The 20754-nt window shown below is 46.0% G+C and overlaps 1 protein-coding gene across 2 annotated transcripts in view; it reads right to left on the bottom strand.

Moving 5' to 3' along the window:
* Positions 1-155: 155 nt before the first annotated feature.
* Positions 156-20754, bottom strand: part of LOC110977449 (uncharacterized) — a 33679-nt gene continuing 13080 nt past the window's right edge. The window contains exons 12-36 of one of the 2 annotated variants that reach the window (XM_022231604.2): positions 20409-20715; positions 19126-19341; positions 18257-18521; positions 17921-18056; positions 17173-17349; positions 15717-16035; positions 15359-15586; positions 14469-14724; positions 14109-14247; positions 13641-13831; positions 12342-12579; positions 11936-12096; positions 11121-11278; positions 10338-10577; positions 9099-9357; positions 8716-8857; positions 7879-8057; positions 6817-7054; positions 5430-5590; positions 4593-4756; positions 3762-4001; positions 2811-3060; positions 2540-2684; positions 1929-2107; positions 156-1068 (exon numbers count right to left, since the gene is read on the bottom strand). In XM_022231604.2, coding sequence (XP_022087296.2) covers positions 874-1068; positions 1929-2107; positions 2540-2684; positions 2811-3060; positions 3762-4001; positions 4593-4756; positions 5430-5590; positions 6817-7054; positions 7879-8057; positions 8716-8857; positions 9099-9357; positions 10338-10577; positions 11121-11278; positions 11936-12096; positions 12342-12579; positions 13641-13831; positions 14109-14247; positions 14469-14724; positions 15359-15586; positions 15717-16035; positions 17173-17349; positions 17921-18056; positions 18257-18521; positions 19126-19341; positions 20409-20715 — 5183 coding nt within the window. In that variant the 3' untranslated portion in view covers positions 156-873. The remainder of the gene's footprint in view (positions 1069-1928; positions 2108-2539; positions 2685-2810; positions 3061-3761; positions 4002-4592; positions 4757-5429; positions 5591-6816; positions 7055-7878; positions 8058-8715; positions 8858-9098; positions 9358-10337; positions 10578-11120; positions 11279-11935; positions 12097-12341; positions 12580-13640; positions 13832-14108; positions 14248-14468; positions 14725-15358; positions 15587-15716; positions 16036-17172; positions 17350-17920; positions 18057-18256; positions 18522-19125; positions 19342-20408; positions 20716-20754) is intronic. The other variant, XM_087143857.1, reaches the window with a different exon arrangement.

The following is a 20754-nucleotide window of genomic DNA, read 5'->3' as shown; positions in this document are numbered from 1 at the left end:
TTAACAATCTATGGATGATAAGACGACTGGAGTTGTATCAGACTGGGTAGTGAGTCTGTTTACTTTGTGTCTGCACTAAAACACAAATCTCATACAAGTGCCTCTTCCATCTTGACAAAAGGAACAAAATGAGGGTTTGTCAATGAGAGATTACATCACTGCCACTGAAAATATGATTTATTATTAAAGTTCCACACCGATTCTTTTAATAATCTATCTGACAACCGTAATACTTACCAACTGCAACATTTATCCTTTGTACCGAATGGAATTTATTATCATGGAGCCGATTCGTCATCAGACCTAGTTTACATATTCAAACTCTACAAAGTTGGCTATCAAAATGGTATACAGTCCAGTTTTAAAACCACTAATTTTATAATAGGCAGCACCGTCTCTTGTTCAAAATAACCAAATAAGGCAAATGGCTTGATTTCCCATGGTAACAGACCAGTACAATGACATTCGAATTGTTTACTTTCAATCTTTTCAGAAGAGTCTTGCAATTCTCAGGAAACAGCTGATTAAAATTTGAACTTCACTACTTTCCTTTTTATGTCTCCTCTGTAAAATTCCAATTTAAAGAAACAGTTTTCCTTCTACACAACTACTTAAAATGACAACTTCACAACTCATTAAGTGATATAACTGTTCTACAATGTTGGCTCAGAAACTCTCTGTGAGGACAAATTCAGTGTATTAAAACTACAAGACTCACGGTCGATTTGATATGTCTGTATTCAAATGCAATGTTTGCTTTAATGCTGTCCAAAACAGCAAGCAAATTGATTGATGAAAGCACAATCCAATGACAGGTGGTCCAAAGTGCTTTTGAATTTCAGTCGGGTACCTTGGCTTGAGCTGGGTGGCGTGCTAATTGCGCGGAGGTCGGCATTCGTATCGCCCTGCGGGGTCTGCCAAGGTAGGCTCCTTGGCCCCTCGGGGCGTGCAGGTCACTGCGCTCTCGGTGACGACACAGCGCATGTCAAAGTTTGTGCCTTGGTCCTCCAGGTACTGGCTGGTCAAGCCTCGGACTCGCAAGGGCAAGGGGAGATCGGCAACCGGCTCCTAAAAAATTGAACGTGCAGGGATATTTTCAACGGGTTGCCAATTGTGTGAAACCATCCACATCATTAAACGACCAACTTGTACCTTTAACCTTTTCTGGAATGGTATTATTTGGGCCAAAAGTTTTGGATTTTTATTTGACTTTCATTAAAAAAAAGCAAGATACGCAGGCCACTTTTGATATATGACCAGACACGAGAAACACTAACTCATTAGGGTCACTTAGAACAATATTTACCCAAACCTCATATTTTGCAATACTCCGGGGCGGTCTCATGAAGCAGAATTTGTAACAACAAAATGGCAGATGTGTGCAGCATTCAAGTTCAAGACAAGGTCCACTTTCACAATCTTCGTGGACTTTGTGTGTGTTCTTTGAACCAAACAATTGGGGGGTCGGCATGAATCTTAGCCTGCAGTGACTTAGGGAAACCGTAGGGTTGGAAATATCAGAACATCCTCTGAATGCAGACGACTGCAACCTGCTTCAGGAATGTTCAAATACTAGCATTTCTAGTTTTTCCACCACGTCACGAGAAAAGTATCGGTTTTTGAGAGCTGAATTTTTGTGCCCATTTCAAGTGAGCTGGTCTTGGACCACTTACTACATCTGTCTACAAGTCAATGCTGAGGGTGAAAACTAAACCTGAGGAAACAGACAGAAGCTCTGTTTTCATATTTCAGCCTGATGCCACATTTATGTCATAAAGTGACAGCAATCAGTCGAGCCCAACCTTTAGTTAATTTAATTTTCTGAACAATTGTTCAGTTTTGCTAGCACTGGACGACTCTACAGTAATACTGAACTGCTAAAATGAAAACCACAATGGACTGTGAAAGGTCCAATGAATTTCCCTGACCTCCTCACAGCTTGTGCCATCTGCATGCAGGCGTCTGCCGTTTGTACAGAGACAGGTCCGTCCGTCTGGGCCCAGGTAGGCGTTGGCCGGGCAGGTGCAGCTGTAGTTGGTGGGGCTGGATGGGGAGGGCAGGCAGTGATGGGAACAGCCCGGGTACACATCGCAGGAGTCAACGACGTCTGGGAATGGGAAAAGACGTGCACAGCAAAAGTGTGCAAATGGAGAGGCCAAAAAAGGTGATGGAAAATGGCACGGGACGACAAAGTGATTAATTTAGTTGGTTGATTCATGTAACAACAAAATGTGACGGACAGTGGCCCTTGAAAATAGAAGATGGAAATAAAGCATGACAGAGCAAAATCAGCAGTAAACTGATGGACGATTAACAGAAGACTGGGATCAATGCTACAGTACTTTTCAACAAATAGGCCATTTTCATCTCCTGTCATCTCTTTGTTGATTTCTCTTGCTTTAACATCTGTTTTTCTTCCTCTTTTTTTTCAAACTTCTTTTTATTTCTCAAGTTTTTATTCGGGGAGGGGGGGTGTGGCCCACCCTGCTCCTTCTCTCACGAGACCACTATTTTCATCTGCAGTTATTTACCCACTTACTTTCAAAGCCAAGTTCTGGATACAGCTTGAGCACAGACATGAACATGGGACTTGTTCCAAGATATATTTCCTCGGTAATCTCTCCGGTAAACTTGTTTGCAGATGACAAAGCCCTCGGGGACCAGTCGCCCCAGTAGACTTGATCCTGTGGAGTTAAAGTCCTTTTTCAGGTTAAAATAACCCCCACAATTTAAGGTAAGGCCTGCAGAAATGAACTGTGCAGGAGACGGTGTAAAGAGCGATAAATTGGGAAAAAAAATTCATGAGTCACCTGGAAGAGGGCGATACCAAATGGGTGTCTTAGATTCTGGATGAGAACTCGCCGTCCATCCCCATCAAAGCCGACGTACTCCATGACGTTCAGTTTGCCGTCCACCCAGTAGACCCGGCGTGCCTCATAGTCCAGCGCCAGGCCGTTGGGCCAGGCCAGGCCGGAACTGACGAGGGCTGTCGGCTGTGAGCCGTCCAGGCCAGCCTTGCCGATCATCGGCGCCTCTCCCCAGTCAGTCCAGTACATGTACCTGCCACAATGCGTTGAGAAATTCAAGTGAGTAGTGGCAGTGGAGTGGGACATGTCTTGGGCTTTGGCACTGAAGCGGCAGTCTAAATTAGGGTGGCTTTTGTCGGTCAACCAAAGGTGGGAATGGACTATTTACAGCTATCCAAGAATCAACCAACCGAATTACAAAAAAAAAAAAAAACACCCACTTCATTTATGATGGTGATGGCACTCCACTCCTGATGAAGTTATTCCTTGCAGCATGCTGTCATTTTGCCGAAATTGAAAAAAATGAGGTGGGGAGAGTACCAAAGTGACTGACTTTGACAATTTCTTTTAATATATTGCCCCAATGGGAAAATCTGTGGATGGGTGCAACACATTTTTGACAAAGATTACACATTATAGTACTGAGAATATGTAACCTCGATGTCAAGCAGGGTTACTGACTGAAGAGAATCCTGTCAGAATGGTATTGGTTTATGACAGGTTGTGCTTCAAACCATATGACATGGTGACTTTTGAATAGAAACTTTAGATTCAAAGATGTCGCACATTTTCAGTTCAGATTGGCCAATTCCGGCTGCGTCTAAATTACTTGGCTGTGACTTAAAGTTACACGAGTCTGTGGTAGTGACTGCAGCCCCCCTCCCATAGAATTATTTGTTATTTCAAGCCGCAGCCATGAAAGTCAGACGCGGCCTCGATGAAAGAGGAACAGACCTTTCTCTGGGGTCCACAGCGACAGCCCGAGGCTTGTCCAGCTCAGCAAGCACCATGCTGGCTGAGAAGCGGCCATCAAAGGGTATGGCTAGGATTGCCTTGGCATCGGCGTTGACAAAATACAGGTTCTTATGGACCCAGTCGTAGGCAATGCCCTCAACACTGCCTTGTCCTGTATACAGGACGGTGTGGTTGGAGATCTCAAGGGGCGCCCAGTAAAATCCCAAAGTGGTGTCATACCTGTCAAAAAGGTGTTATCGCAATGCTCCACATCAAAGAGTAAAATGAAACAAATAATACAAGTATATAAGAGGAGATGTTTTGATTGCCTTCTGAATATGATGATACGTCTTCTGAAGCTTTAGAGTGCATTTGCAGGTTGTTCGTGCTTTGTTGACACTGAGTACCTTTGCTGACACTTGTTGATGGATATCAGCATGATTAAATAATGCAATGTTGAATTGACAGTTTTCCGTGTACAAATTTCCTCCACAAGTTACCGACTGTGATGCCTACTACAACAAAATGCCATAGCCTGGAATTTCAAAACCTGTTTCATGCAAAATCCTTCTGTGCCACACATAGGACTAAAAACAAAGGCTGCAAATAGCGAAATATCTGTCAGGAGACACAAAGCGTGAGGCAATCTGACAAAATGAGACTCGACCCCCTCTCCACCAGTAATGGTTTATCAGGTTGGCTCCTACAATAGTTTCGCCTCCCCCTTGAAAAAGTCCTGAGCCCCCTGCCCCAATTCCTGGCGACACCCACATTTTAAGAAACTGCCGTATCCAGTGACATCAACACACATACACGTACACCTGTCCCTACCTTTCCACGGATTGCTTCGTTAGGTCCCCGAGAAACAAATATTTTGAGGTAAAATCGTAGACGACACTGGAGATGTCCGTCCATTCACCCTGGACAGGATGGACTCCGGCCAGCCCAAGCACTATGTCTACAAACAGGAGTCTGTCTTGATCGGCAACCAGTATCTGACAAGAGTTCACAATGGCAGCAGAAAGGAAATTTTTTTTTTTTTTGCATATGACACTTTCGTGGCTTGCTCACTGTAAACATTTCAATCCTGACTGTTTAGAAGGGTAGAATAACAAAGTTGAAAATGGAAACAGCGAGTTCATTCACATTACGGCCTTCAAGCATCCTTATCACGTCCAGTTCTCAACAGCTGGTGACTCTGTTCATCTCCGTCAAGCCACACACAGTAAACGCCAAACCAGCCAGGAAAATAGCCAACCCTACCACCCCCAGCCCTGCCTTTACGTTGCCATTCCCCCCTTCCTCACACCACCCTGGTATTCTCACCCCCAATCCAACATAGCCTAGCCACTGCCCCATCCTGCCCAACCTAGACTGATCTCTATCTCTCCTTGTCCCATTCAGACCAGTCCAACCCAATTATCTCCTCGAGCCCAGTCAAGCCCCTACTCTACACCATCCCATGAGGCAGGCCGGCCTGGCCTAGTTTCTACTCTTATTCAACCCGTCCAGCTCGAGCCAACCACGCCTTCTATCCAGCGATACCACGTCTAGACCAACCCAACTTCACCAACAAACCGGCCACTCCCAAAATACTATACAAAAATAGACATTTACAGATTTGAGAGGTCTTGAGAAAAGCAGTACATTACAAAACGAATACGTTACCACAGATCTCGCTGGGTGGGAGAACATACAGGTCCGTCCATCAAATGGGTTGAGTGCGTAGTTCTGTGGGCAAACGCACTGTGGCCCACTGATCAAATTCAGACACTCCACCCCAGGGCAAGGGATAGGATCTGTAGCACTGCACCAGTCTGAGGCTGATTCTGGAGACAATGAATACACACATACACAAAATACCAGGCAACAAAAACAATGTAAAATTAACAAACGACAATGACAACATTGACATCTCCATTACACTATGTAAAGAAGAAAAGAAAAACCCAAAAGTTCAATGACTGGTACTCTGAAAAAGATTCTTGAAAAAACAGCATTTTTTTTTTTACATTAAATATTTCTTGAATTTGTTTTTACATTTAACTGCATTGGACTCCTGAGTATAATTCAAAATGACCTCAGAGTAGAGAAGTTGAGTTACTGGAGAAGACAAATATGTGGCTGATGGCTTGTTACTGTGATAAAGCTACAAAAGTGAACTGTGATAAAGCTACAAAGGTGAACTGTGATAAAGCTACAAAGGTGAACTGTGATAAAGCTACAAAGGTGAACTGTGATAAAGCTACAAAGGTGAACTGTGACAAAGCTACAAAGGTGAACTGTGATAAAGCTACAAAGGTGAACTGTGATAAAGCTACAAAGGTGAACTGTGATAAAGCTACAAAGGTGAACTGTGATAAAGCTACAAAGGTGAACTGTGATAAAGCTACAAAGGTGAACTGTGATAAAGCTACAAAGGTGAACTGTGATAAAGCTACTAAGGTGAACTGTGATAAAGCTACAAAGATGAACTAGGTAAAGCAACAGTATAAATATCCTGCACTCAAGACACAATTCAAAGGTCCCCATAACTTGTTCTATGCACCTCAGCGTAGACAACTCCTTTGTTTATGTGCAGCGAAGGAATCAAAGACAAAGAACTCATTTTTCTCCCAGTGCAAACACTCATTGAAGCTGCATATTGATGATATCCCTCAGTCGTGCTCTTTGCTTTGCAGCAATTTCTCACCCCAAAAGGCCTCTTAAGCAGCATTTCAGGAAGAGAAAACATAGTGTGGATGTGTGCAAGTCCACATGTCTTAGAACCCTCATTCATTCTTTTCTTCTCTAGTGTTGTATTCGAGTCCATCACAAGTCAGTCAGTCTTAAGCCAATTCCCAAGCTATTCAAATGAGCTGTGACAAAAGCATTCTTTTGTCATTGTTCACCCTGTTACTTGTGACTGGCTTTGTGAAGGGACCTGCGACTGGCCTTGTGAAGGGACTTGTAATGGACTCAAATACAACACTGTACTTCTCACGTTCACACACAGCATGTCAAACAAATTCTCTCTCGATGGAGTGGCACATTTATCTGCTGAGTCTATGCTCACCACAATCGACCTCATCCTCGTAGCCGTTATCACAGTCCACTACCCCGTCGCAACGCTGCTGTGCTGGTATGCAGGATCCGCTGTTACACTGGTAACCCCAGTCACCGCAGCCGCCGTCGCAGTCTTCGTCGGAGCCGTCGGCGCAGTGGGGCTGCCCATCGCAGGTTTGCGATAGTGGGATACAGCTGCCGTCACTCTTGCACTGGAACTCGTTATGCTCGCAATCTTCTCTGGAACTCTGAGGACAACAAAAAGCTGCTTGAGTAGACAAAGCACTGTCACCTTGGCAGTTTCAAAATGTTTCAACTCTGCGGAGGAAACACTGATGCTGTATTGCGCAACTTCTACTTGTAAGAGCAACTCACTAGTCTGAGAGTAAGGATGTTAAACGTGATTGGCTGATCTGCATGATTGTTGTGTGTGATTGGTCGATTCTGTATGAAATTTCTTACATTCCCTTTTTGGAATCAGTCTTCCACAACTACGAATAAGAAAGGAAAGGCATTTGCCTGAGGGCAGAATTATCGATAAATCAGACAAAAAGATTACGAAACGATCAAGTGATCATGCAGATTGAGCGATGGCACCCAACATGGCCACTGCAAACCCACCATTATGCACATCGGTATGTTTTGCACACATTAAAAGTTTCCAGCTCTCAGAAAAAGGCAGTCATTATTTTCAGTGTCATAATGTGACTCACAAAAGATGCCTCGTACAAAGGACCATTTCTGGCTCACAGCTCGTTAGGGCTACAACCACGTTATGTTCATGTGGCCACAGCGCTTTGAGGGTGGCAGAAATCCAGAGAATGAGACCGATGCAGACAAACAAAACAAGGAAATTCTTGACTTTTTGAGGCATACCATGAAGTGAAAGAAAATTGGGAAAGTAGGAGATTAGCTATGAAAGCATAGACAAAGTATAATGATTTTGAGCCACGTACAATCACACGATCATGTGATACTGGCCATAACGTTCAACAGTGTGACATGTTTCTGTTGGTTTCAGCTCTCTCATAACAATACCGTAACTCGCTGCTTTTTCCGTATTTGTCCTCACCATCTCACAGCTAGTGCCGTCTTCCAGAAGCCGTGTCCCGTTGTTGCAGAGACAGGTCCGACCGTCGCTATCCAGCTGAGACATCAGGGGGCAAGCGCAGGTGTAGTTTGCCTGGCTGGACGGGGAGGGAAGGCACAGGTGGGAACAGCCGTGGTCCCCCTCGCAGTGGTTGGGGACATCTGAACGTAGACAAACTGCACTGCGTCAGTCGCAATCGAGAAGCATGCGAATGCGCTGGCGCAGTGGTAACGGAGTCTTACTTGGCTGCTAAACTCAGGCATGGGATCATGGGATTAGTGTCCCTGAGCAGGGCACTGCGTTCAAAGGTAGCATCAAGATCAAACAACATTCATGCGATTCAATCGATAATGTTTAATTTTGGCCAAGGTAAATTCTGGGAAAAGTCATAGTCAAGCCAGAATCAGATAGATTCTGAGATCTTGGACTGGGATGTGTACAAACTTCAAAGGCAAATTGCAGTCACAGACATGAACCAAGACTAACCCCAAATGAAATTATTACTATCACTCCAATAAAAGCTCATTTTCTAGCTTGGAAAGCCACGAGAAAACTTGAAAGTTCTACATCAAAGCAACATGAATGACACCTGCTGTTACCCTGTTAAGGGTGTCTGTTATCAATTCACAAAGTTCAGGTTTTACTTGTCCTGTTTGACACTTTTTTCATCTCAACAAAAATTGGAAAGATTTATTTGAAGAGAAATATACGGTATGCAGGCGCTGAACGTCATTTGATTCGACAGAAGCAATTGGTTCAAGCCCTGGAACTTGTAATGCCACAAAAATATCATGCTAAAGGTCCATGGCCTTTACACACCATACACTCCTTGCTGGCTGTCCCTGACAATGGACATGAACAAAGGAGAGACGGCCAGAGATATCCCTTTGGAAATCGCTCCGGTGAACTTGTTGGCATAGTAAAGACTGCTAGTTCTCCAGTCTCCCCAGAAGACTTGATCCTGTGGAATTACAACCATATTGCAAAATGTTACCCAAACTGCACAAGCTTGGGTTGAACGAAAGAAAAAAAAAGGAGTGCAGTTGATGCCCTGCGCAGGGCATCAACTATGAAGGTCTCGTCAGGACTTTGGGCGGTTTTTAAGTGAAGCAACATTTTACGGCAACAATCTTCAGTCAGTTCTGGATCTTTGTCGAGATGAAAGTCTGTCAACAATGAAAAAACTGATCTCTTTCACACACCTCGTGAATGGCCACGTCAAACGGGTGCTGCAAGATGCTGCTCTCCTTGATAAGAACTCGTCGTCCATCCCCATCAAAGCCGATGTACTCCATGATCTTCAGCTTGGCGTCCACCCAGTAGACCCGGCGAGCCTCGTAGTCCAGCGCCAGGCCGTTGGGCCAGCCTAGGCTGGAATTGACCAGGGCAGTTGGCTGTGAGCCGTCCAGGCCAGCCTTGCCGATCATCGGCACAGCTCCCCAGTCGGTCCAGTAAATGTATCTGTCAATATGTCAAAAACATTGGCCTTATTCCTGAGACGGCAGTCTCAACTCAAAATGAGTCAATCCCTGCAAAAATTGGCTGAAAAATTATGTCTGTGGCAAAGAAGATGCTGCAATAGGACTGAATTCTAGAAGATAGTTCCAAATTCTGGATGTAAAGAAAATCACCTTTACTGTCCAACTCGGTGTCAGGCTCAAGCTCCTTCCAATTTCAGGTTATTCAAGAATGTGGATTCAGGGTGCATGATTCAAAATGACCATCTCGTGAATGAGAACCATTAAAACCTTTCATAGTCTTCTGCTCTGCCTAGGAAAGACTGTCTGAACATGCTTCCAAATGCTATACTGTAATTAATAACTATCTGGGCGCAATATGGAGCGCCAACTCCACATTATTATTCTTTTGTATGTGTTAAAAGTGCTCAGGGCTGGGTCTGTTCTACTGTTGATTGGCCTCAAATTTCTGCCTCTAGAGCCTTGCTAAAGCAATACGAATTCAGAGTTTTCAACGAAGGGGTCTGGCGACACGGCATGCTGGAAGTTGAAGGAAACACCGAAGTGCGCCATGTTTAGGAGACTTCACTATACCACACAGGGACATACGATGCCTCCAAGGAAAATTACTGTACAAGAGATCTTTGGGTCAGCATTCATAACCTTCAACTTACAAGGAGGTTGTGGGTTTGAGTTCCACCTAAGTTATTTACAACGAGCTCTTGACAAACACAAAATATATATACGGCGCTGAGAAGTATGTGTTGGTAAATATGAAAAATAAATCCTAAACATAAGATTAATATCTCAGAATGGAAAAATCACTCACACTACACAACACACAAGACCTGTCCAAAGTCTTTGGTTACTCTTGGTAAGCCTCAGGTCTAAACTATGCAGTGTTAGCCATACTGAACCAATGAAATATTGCGTCAGTAAACTTAGTGTGTGGAAAGCTCACTCAACTACAAATCTGGAACGTACTTCTCCATGGGGTCCACAGCGATGGCCCGAGGCTGGTCCAACCCGCCCAGCACCACGCTAGAGGGGAACTGACCATCAACTGGTATGGCTAGGATGGATTTGCCCGCAGCAGTGACCCAGTACAGGTTGCTGTGCACCCAGTCGTAGGCTGTGCCCTCCAGGGACGTGGTATTTTCCTCCAGGACGACACGGTCTGTGATGGAGATGTTCTGCCCAAAGAAACCTCCGGTGACCAAGAATCTGACAAAGTAGAAAATTTGAAGGAAACCCCAAATTCTTGTGTCAGCCTTCGCAGGCTGAGGGGACAATTTCTTTTGTATAGGAAAGTTGAAACCAAGTAGTGGGGACAAAAATTGTCCCAATTTCTTTTGGTAGCCACAATTAAGGCACAAGTATATGTGTGCATTTAAATAGTGAACTACAGAGGACGTTTTAAAGTATCTCTTATAAGTTCTTTATCCTGGTTGGCTGAACCACAGTCAAGTGGGGTTCACTAATACAAGCAAGCACATGAAATTTGTGTCAGCGTGGCTTGGCGATGACATAAGGCCAGACGTCATTATGCCATGGGTCTTTGGGTAATTGTCTTGTCTTGTACCCCGTGGCATTTGTGCAGTGGGATTTTTCAAGTCCTCTGCAATATCACATGCAGCTGTCAGTGTCATCATTTGTGGCATAGACTGAGAGTAAGGAGCTCAAATCTGCATCATCCTGAGTAAACATTATGCAATCGGCTTGAAATTTGCTCCTTCTGACCTAAGAAAAGACAGGCATTTCTTTTACCTATCCACAGTGCGCTTTCCGGTGTCAGCGACGAACATGTATTGTGAGCCAACACCATAGTGGACACTGATGACGTTCTCCCAGTCCCCGTCAATTTCGCCAGTGGTATCAAACAGAGTGTCTACCACAAGGATGCGGTTTCGACCAGCAACCAACACCTGTTGACAGCAAAAAAGGATTGAGCATTTAACCATGATGGCTGCATCAGGACTGCATTCACAACCTATCCAGCCCAGCTAAGCCCCAACCAGCAAGCCTAGCCACTTTCAAAACTTTCAAATCCATCTATGTGAAGCCTAAGACATACCAGCATTAACCCAGCTATGCCCTGCAACAAGGCAGACTAGACAGTCCAATCCAAGCCTTCTCATCAGCCCAGCGAAAAAACCCAACTCTGCTCCGCCTACCTAAGGCAGTCCAACCCAGCCCTGAATCACAGCCCCCACAAAACCTCTCTAGCCCAGAGAAAACCCAACTCTTAATCTGTTACCCCCACCCTATCAGCCTGCCCCAGTCAGGCCCCGGAACTCAGCAACGTAGCCATGCCAACGAATCCCGTAATTACTCTGGCAAAGTAAAGCCAAAATGCTTTCCTGCCTCAACTTTAAGACTGAATTTAACACGTATGAGTGCGGTACCACCTCACTCATGGATTCTCCTTGGGTTAGTTAACAAGCAACATTCCCTGTGAATTGCCACACGTCGTGAACAACGTCACTGCTCTTGGTACAACTAAATGCAGCAGAGAATCTTCTGTGGGTCCCAGTGTTCATTGCAGCAGAATTCAACTGTGGAAAATTTCTGAATGTCATTACCTTGGGTCTTGTCGGGTAGGCGAACGTACAGGTTCGTCCGTCAGGGTTGAGTGCGTAGCTCTGTGGGCAAACACACTGTGGTCCACCTATCAAATTCAGACACTCCACCCCAGGGCAAGGGATAGGATCTGTTGTATTTACACACCAGTCTGGAGCCGATTCTGGGAACAAGGAATGTGGATGTACATAATACTTATAACTGACAATGACAAAAAATTATAATTAGCAAACAAAATACATGGCAATGCCAAAAAATGGTCAAAACATGCATTATGGCAGCTCAATGAAGTTATCAATTAAACCACTCAGAAGAAAATTCACTGAAAGAATGGAAAACTTACCCCAAATGAGGAGGTAACCCTATATTAATAGAGGAGTACCCCTGCCAAAACAGGTCTACACTCACCACAGTTGACCTCGTCCTCATAGCCGTAATCACAGTCCACTATTCCGTCGCAGCGCTGCCCTGCTGGTATGCAGGATCCGCTGTTGCACTGGTAACCCCAGTCACCGCAGCCGCCGTCGCAGTCTTCGTCGGAGCCGTCGACGCAGTGGGGCTGTCCGTCGCAGGTGCGCGTCAGCGGGACACAGCTGTTGTCGCTCCTGCACTGGAACTCGTTCCGCTGGCAACCTTCCCTGGGCTGCTGCACAGTAAAGAGGGACACAGTGAGAGGACAATTTTCGCAGTAGCGCCGCATTGCATCTCTTGTACGAGCGAGTGAGCTTCTGAGGAGAATCGATGGCGTGGGGACGTGACGGAATTCACCTCAAAGGAGGGCGGCTCAAAAAGTTCATGCAGCTTGGCAATGATCAAACTGAGATGAGTAAGAGTTTAATGCACTGGGCTGGGTGATTTATTGATCACAGCTGTCTGGCCGTGTTGAGATACTGGCAGTTATGAATGGTAAAACTTGCATGGTAGACTTTGTGACCAGAACTGACTTGAAGGATGAAATGAATGGGAGTACTGGTGGTAAACAGTGATTAAACAGTTTAGGGTGTGGAGCTAAAAAATGGGGGTAATGGAGAAAAAAGACAGAAGGCGCAAATCAGTTTGCTAAAAGGTATGTACTGCAATGAGCAAAGTAGTCATGAAGCAAATTGTCATCAAATAAAGCCCAAGACTGAGTGCTCCAAAACACATCTGTTTCAGGATCTTGATATCATCTTAAACTAACAGGGCTACAGGCTCATGAAACCAGCAGTGTTGCATCATAAAGAAGGAAAGATTCAGGGCTAATCTGGTCGGCAATATGAGTAAAAAAAAAGTAAGTTTATAGAACTGAATAATCATGAATGAAATGAGCTAACTAATGCAGATACCCTTCAGAGCACTACTCAAGGAACTTTCGTAAAGGTGATGAACTCAGCATTTTGGATGGTATGCTCCGAGTCCATCAGTTCCTCTCACAACCTTAACTGGTCACAGGAGCGAATTCGCATGTTGCTGGCAAAGGCCTTCACCTCTTTGCTACACCCACCATGCAAACATTCAAATTATGCTAGACCCAGATGGATCAGGTGATGATGCAGATAATAGCGACAATGACACAGAATGATACCAACCCTAATCCCCCATCATCCAGGCCCCAAATCCCCAGAACTGAATCACTCCAGTAGGGAGCTGACTACGTTTAGCGTCAGAAGGTTACTCAAAATGCATTAAAAACCCTCCACACAACAGATTCCGGACCCTACGCTTTACCTCGCAACGATGGCTGTCCGGATGCAGTCGAGTCCCGTTGGCACAGACGCAGACGCCCGTCCCACTTTCAGGGTCCTCGGTCAACATGGTGTCTTCCCCAGGGCAGGCACAAGAGTAGCCCTCGGCATTGCTAGGGCTACCCAGGCAGAAGTGGGAACAACCCTTGCTGGACTCTGCACAGGCACTGGGTGCTGATGGAACAAATGTTTCTGTATAATTTTATACAATTATGTTCAAATGCGCTATACTTCCTACAACGTTGTTGGGATGAGGGCATATGTAGACATCTTGGGCTAGCTGCCAAGCGACCCATTCATGACCGCAGATCACATCCAGAGATTGAAAATGTTAATTTTTGTAGAGCAAGGAAAAAAATGGAGGACCTTGGGGGAAACCCTACTCACATGTGGCCAACGATGATCGCAATGTATAAAACACCGCCGCTCTGCGAGCTGTGCGCCTACTTACGGATCCTGTCCGGCTGAGCGGCCACGGCCAAACCTGCTGGGCGACCCAAGCCTTTCGCCACGACGTCCAAGTCTGAACCTGAAAACTTGTTGGCTGAAAATAGTGAGGACTTCTGGGCATCTGTCCAGTACAGTTTGTCCTGTTGATGGTAAACATCAGTAATCTGTTACCTTGAAATTAAGAGTAACGAGGGTGTAAGGTGTCAGTTTATGCACGTAAAAATAATGGTCCAGGAAGGTTGGGACACTGTTCTGTTGAACTCCAACTAGGCCCGCTAGACACCTTTGGAATGTCGACAAAAATTCACCGTGCTGAGAAATACTAAAGAATGACTCCAGGTCAAATTGGCGTTGCACTCACTTGGTAGATGGCGAGCCCAAACGGACGTCTAGACATGTCCCTCATGATCACCCGCCGCCGGCTCCCGTCCAACTTGGCTGACTCGATGGTCTTGGACCCTGCATCCAGCCAGTAGATCTTGCCCTGCGAGGGGTCAAGGGCCAGGCTGACCGGACGCTGCAGTGAGTCAGTGACAACCTGCTCCGGGTTGCTGCCATCTAGCCCGGCGCGCATGATGTTGGCAAACCTCGGCGAAAAGCTGCTCCAGTAGAGGTACCTGAGGTCGGGAGACGGTAAATCCCCAGGAAAAGACGATTCATGCTTCAGGCGAGTGTAAAAAGTGAAATTGATATAACATCACGAAATGTTTGCAGTGAAGTTTGCTCGAGTTGAAATGTGTTCAACTTTTATGAATTTATGAGCACCAATGCTTGATACTCATTTTATGCCCAGTATGAAGCAGTGTTCACAAGATAATTCTGCGTACCTTTTAAGGATATCAAGCCAAAATACAAATCCTTAACTTCTGTCACTGACAAAAATTTTCTAAAACTCTCCCACTGTGAGAAGAACTATGGCCTCATGATGTCCTCATAGAGGAAAAGTCAGTTGCATTTGTCAAACGCAGTGCAATGGAAATGTGATGTATTAAATAAGAACAAATCATTTGCTCAGAGTTTCATTTTGACTTCTGTCCCTGTTCCCACTTTCAACTTTTGAACCAAAGGTCGTACCAATGTGGGGCTTTCACGGCAATGAAGGTTTCTACTTGACTGCATCACACAAGAACAGACTGAGCCATACACAGATCATCCAATGGAGGTGCAGCATATGGTGACATGAAAACTGACATCACAGGGTTCCCACCAATTGCAACAACTCATTTTGTGAGTGCTCCACCTTTCACTCACCCGTTCTCAAGGTCCAAGGCCAGTGCCCGGGGGGTGCTTATCCCGTCGTCCCTCGAGAGGAGAGCCTTGCTATAGCTTCCGTCCCACGTTGCGACGCTTATTGTGCCCTTCCGGCTGTCTGTCCAGTATAGGTACCGGTGGACGGGGTCGAAGGCTAGGCCAAATACGGGCCCTGTGTTTGACGTGATCAGCGTTGTGTTACCCTCCACGCGGCCGGCATACCCAATCCTGAAATTAATGGACAAGATTCTGATACAAACGACAGGCACTGATTTAATCCGCAACGTGCCTAAGATACTCAAAAAATCTGCCAGGTTTTGGAAGATGCTAGAAATATCTGATGTAGAGATTGCTGTACCTTTTGATGGTTCCTGGGCCAGTATCAGTGACATACACGGCCTCGTTGCCCGGGAGACCATCGTAGGCCAAAACAGCAGCTGAGATGAAGCGACCAATATCCATTTCTGTGGTGCCAAAGACCGACTCAATGTCCCTAACCACCTGGCCATCAGCAACCAGTATGTTGGGCGGGGTCGGGGAGGCGTGATGGCATGTTGGGCCTTCTCTCTCCTGGGTGAGACGGTACCCTGCGGGGCAGATGCAGACGGGACCGGCCTTGGCGTCCACGCATTCGATGCCGCGGCAAGGGTCGGGGGTTACCAGGCATCTATTCTCGGCTGGAAAAAACAGGGAAGGAGAGTGCATGAGTAACTCCTTCATGGCATCTGGACCTACAATCCTGGACAAAATAGTTGGAACACCTTGTGGGAAGTGCAGTGAAAAGATCCCCCTCTCCCCCGTTCAATGTTAGGGTCATTTATTGGACAAAGATTCGGCCCAACTTACCCAATGAGAAGCAACATTGACAGGGGGCGAGGGTGGAGGCAAGTTCCAACGAATTTTGTCCAGGATTGTGGGCATTGCTTAAACCACTTCATGCAGGAAGACGTGTGGACATGCTGGGATTGTCTGAGACCCTTACACAGAGGACTTTTAAGCACATCTTGGTGAGATGGATGATGTCTGTACCTGTCCTACACTGGAGTGATTCCCACAGGGGCTCAAATTACTGAGATGCTGTGGAGCATTCATGCAGCATTGAGCCATGGCCGAGTATAGTCACAAATATCGCTCAGCAGCAGTGACTAAGGCGTTTCAAAAAAAGCAAAGATATGTGAAAATGTCACACAAATCTTGAAAGAATGATCACCTGGGTTAAGTCCAACTTTGTAAAGGACTGTGGTTGTGACATTTTACTGTTTTAAAAGGTCAGTATTCTGCCAAAAATAAAATCCCGTCTGGGGCAAGTTCATCTGGAATAAAAGTTCACACTGTCCGCCATTGGTTACATGATAATATTTAGTGTCCAATTTCAGTTTGTCACAAATTCTCACAAGCACTCATAATGGTGAAAAGTACCTGTAACACAGCTTAAAACCACCTTTTTCTTGTGATGTCACGATCGTGCTGGACTGCGATGTGTTGTGATGGTAATGAGTGCTTAGTGTTATGCTGGTAAGCTATCTATTTAAGATAAACTAGTCAAGCATGCTGCGTTCGCACGTGCGCTTGCACGTGGTTGAAGCTGCCCGTAGGAATATACGCAATCACCAAGGCGGTCCACACGTGGTGGTATTGTTTACATTCAGAGCAATCCTGTGACGCGGGTGAAAAAGGTCTATAGATTTCCACCCCCTCGCGCCAAAGCTGGTGAACATGGCCTATGTGAACTGTTGAAACAGCTTCCATAGGCATGCATGTTACTGCTGACTGTATCCGAAGCTAAATATACAAGGCTGGAAATAATAACATACCGGCGCAAGTGCTGCCATTGTCGGAAAGTCGGTGGCCGCTACCGCACAGGCAGGTTCTCTGGTCGGACGCCAGGCTGGCCTGATCTGGGCATGCACAGATGAACCCTTCGGGCGCGGACGGTGATCTGAGGCAGAGATGAGAGCAGGGATTGCCCGCCTCCTCGCAGAGGTTGACGGCTGTAGTAACAAGGACAAAATGGCCACACATGCACGGCTAGTACTGTCATCATAAACTGCCTTACACACTCAAGCTCTCGTGTAGGGCACAAAGTGAGCAATGCCAATTTCCGTTTGAATGTGCACAAACCTACATATCTGTTCTTAGAAATCCTCCATAAGCATGGGCACACAGAGGCAACATGCAGTGTTCACCCACCCAGTTTGGAGTAACTTTCCACAGCCAATGGGAGGGGGGGGGAGAGGGAGGGGGTTGTAACCGAGTCTTCCCCCCTCCCCCAAGATATCAGCTGTCTCAATTCAATCCGACAGAGGAGTTTGTTTCTATGGGCATTTGTAGTTCTTACACAAAGGGCACATTGACCCAGGCACGGAGGACAGACAGTGAAAAAAACACTTAACACACTTGGCACATCTGTTTCAGAACAATGAGGAGTTGGTGAGAACTCTATGTCCAATTTTCAAAACCTGACTGTAAAAATGATCACAAAACATCAGTGGCAATCACAGAGTGGTAGGACCAAATTCTCTGCAATGACAGTAGATGAAAGACAAGAGAGTTCGGTATTACCATCATAGTAACCCTCCGTGAGCACCAGATGCATCGGTGTGTCAATGTTTCCGAAGAGTATTTCCGCTCCTTCCCCGTTAAACTTGTTGGCCGAGTTGACGGCTCCGCTATCCCAATCTGACCAGTACAGGGTGTCCTGCCAAAAATCAGACATCAGGTGTTTTGACGGGGTGAACGATTTTGGAGGAATTTGAAAAGGCCCAATTTCTTGTGGTGATTAAGGAAGGAAAAGGATAGGCACGTTGAAGGCACAGTTGTGCCAACCATCACATATGTCTGTCATAAAATCCCACCAATGGTCTTTTAACCATTTCTTCCCGCAAAATCCAGTGTTACCTGGTAGACGGCAAGCCCAAATGGATGCTGCAAACCAGAGAAGCGGCTGGAATCCAGGACTATGTGGCGATCGCCGCCGTCCAAGTCTGCTGATTCCAACCGATTTAGTTTGGCATCGGCCAGGTACATGCGGCCTGCCTCGTAATCCAGTGCCAGCCCGTTGACCCATCCGATGTTGTCGGTTATCAGCCAGCGGGCTGACCTGCCATCCAGGTCGGCGCGGCCGATGTGGGGCCTGACCCCCCAGTCACTCCAGTACATGTATCTGTGCCGGGGGTAGGTGGAGAGAAACGGCCATGAAACAATTTCCCAACCAGTAAATTTTGCTCACGTTCAATGTCACTTCCTCTGGGAATGTTTCTTTTTGTTCCTTTCACTTTGAGTGGTGACAATCCCTGGAAAAATGTTCACAACTGAAGGGAATAAAATATTTGTATGGTGTTGCATCTTAGCAATCTCAATCCAAGTCCTTCCATTTAATGTTAAGCAGATTTGGAATTTTGTAAGGTTCTGGAACAGCACAGTCAATTATCGAGTACAAACGGCATTTTGTGCAAGGTGGCGATTTCTGAGGAAAAATATCCATGAGGCACTAGACCAGCTCCAACCAGCAGGGTGGATGCTGGTCTTCTCCTGGGTGTTCTGTGATCTTAGAAGATGGTGGTTTTCAACTGGTGAAACATTCCATTGCAAGTCCCTGCAAATCCATCGCAAGTCCATCATGAGTTGTATTAATTCATGTATTCAAGTATTAATTCATGAGCAACTCAACTGAACGGTGACAAAAGCTGTCATTTTTTTCCATCTTGTGCCTGTTTTTTCTGTTGGACTTGAAATTGGCTCTGACCCAAACCTTACTCGATACGTACCCATGCCTCGGGTCCACGGCGATAGCCCTTGGTTCGTCCAGTCCCTGGTCGATGAGGACTTTGACCGATGTGCCATCCCAAGAGGAGACGCTGATGGTGTCTGGGGCCGTGTCGGTCCAGTATAGGTTCTTGTAGATCCAGTCAAATGCCATTCCGTCTGGGATGCCAGCGTGAGTGATTACTTGCCTTTCAACGAGACCCTCTGCTATGGTAATCCTGCAAGGAGGCGTGGAATTTTTCAGTGTGCCATTTCGAAGGAAGGGTTGAACCATCCAGTAATGTTTGGTGGATACACTGAGCATCCCTGCTCAGAACTTTTTGCACCTGATGATTAACCACTTCGGGCCGGGGCATTTTTCAACGTTGAGGATGATGCTGGGCCGGCATGACTATCATTTTTTCCGTTTTCAAAATCCTTCAACAATTCATCATTCCATTTAACAGTCGTTTATAGCCGCACGGAGTAATCTTCAGGCACTACTCTAAGTTGACAGGTGACCTTCCTTGACGCCCGAATATTTCAGCCAGGCCTGCAGCCTTGTAAACAGAGCCCAGATTGTGCGGTGTTATACAACTGTGCACTGTCTCAGTGCACTGCTGACCTCTTTTCAATAGGGGCCAGATTAGCATGCAGCAGTGCTGTGTGGCTCATTGCTGCGGTGGTGGAGAGCTTTTGTCCCCGGTGGTAATCCGCTTGCTCTAAATACCCCAAACCCTGGTATACGGTTTCAAAATAACGCTGGATTACCACCACTTTTGAGAGTGAAAAATGCCGGTCATGCCCAGCAGCCTGGTCTTTTGTTCGGAGTACGGTCTTTTGTTACAGGGCCCTGTTTCCTTTGTCCGAGTTCGGAGACCCCGGCCACACATATAAACCATAGGGCTCCGATTTCGGAGTCCCCGGCTGGTAGTGGTTAATACGGAAACATGTGCTGTTTAGCACAGTGATTTATCCGAGTAAATCCTGTTTAACCTTACGCTTTGCCTTATAAAACCCCTGAAAAAGGAAATGGATATGTACAAAGAGTATAATTGAGTCTCTCCAACTTCCTCATTCTGTGCAAACCTGTCATACCTCTGACAGACTGTCGCTCCAAAAAAATCCTGTCAATTTAACCTGGATTCGCATCAGTCATTGTAACATTTATCCAAAAAGTTGCTGCAGCGTTGTACTAACTGCATGACATAAATATGTAACGGCTCTAAATCAAGGTGATTTGGAAATCAGTATTTGGACTAGAAAATCCATTTGCAGCATGAAAGAGTAGAGATTTATTGGGCACCTTTCAATATCTCCTGCCAAGTCTCCCACATAAGCCGCACCGGTGCCGGGGTCGTAGCTGATGGAGACCGCCGATTGGAAGCCGTCAGCAAACAAACTGAACTGTCGGAGCGTGACATCCAGTAATGTTACATATTGGCGCTTTGCCAGGAGCATAGTTGGGGGCGTCGGAAAGACGAACTTGCAAGTGCGATTTTCTAAGTCCAGGTAGTAGCGCGAATCGGGACAGACACATGTGTACCCCGGCTGCAGATTGGTGCAGTTGAGACCTGGGCAGGGGTCGGGCGTCAGCATGCATTCATCCACATCTACAGGATTCAAAGTGTAAGACCTGTTCTTGATTCATG

Source organism: Acanthaster planci, linkage group LG12, assembly GCF_054643075.1.
Source record: "Acanthaster planci isolate LZ-2023a linkage group LG12, COTS_SCS, whole genome shotgun sequence".
Classification (NCBI taxonomy): Eukaryota; Metazoa; Echinodermata; class Asteroidea; order Valvatida; family Acanthasteridae; genus Acanthaster; species Acanthaster planci.
The sequence above is the reverse complement of the archived record's forward strand: the minus strand, read 5'-3'. Positions and strand labels throughout refer to the sequence as shown.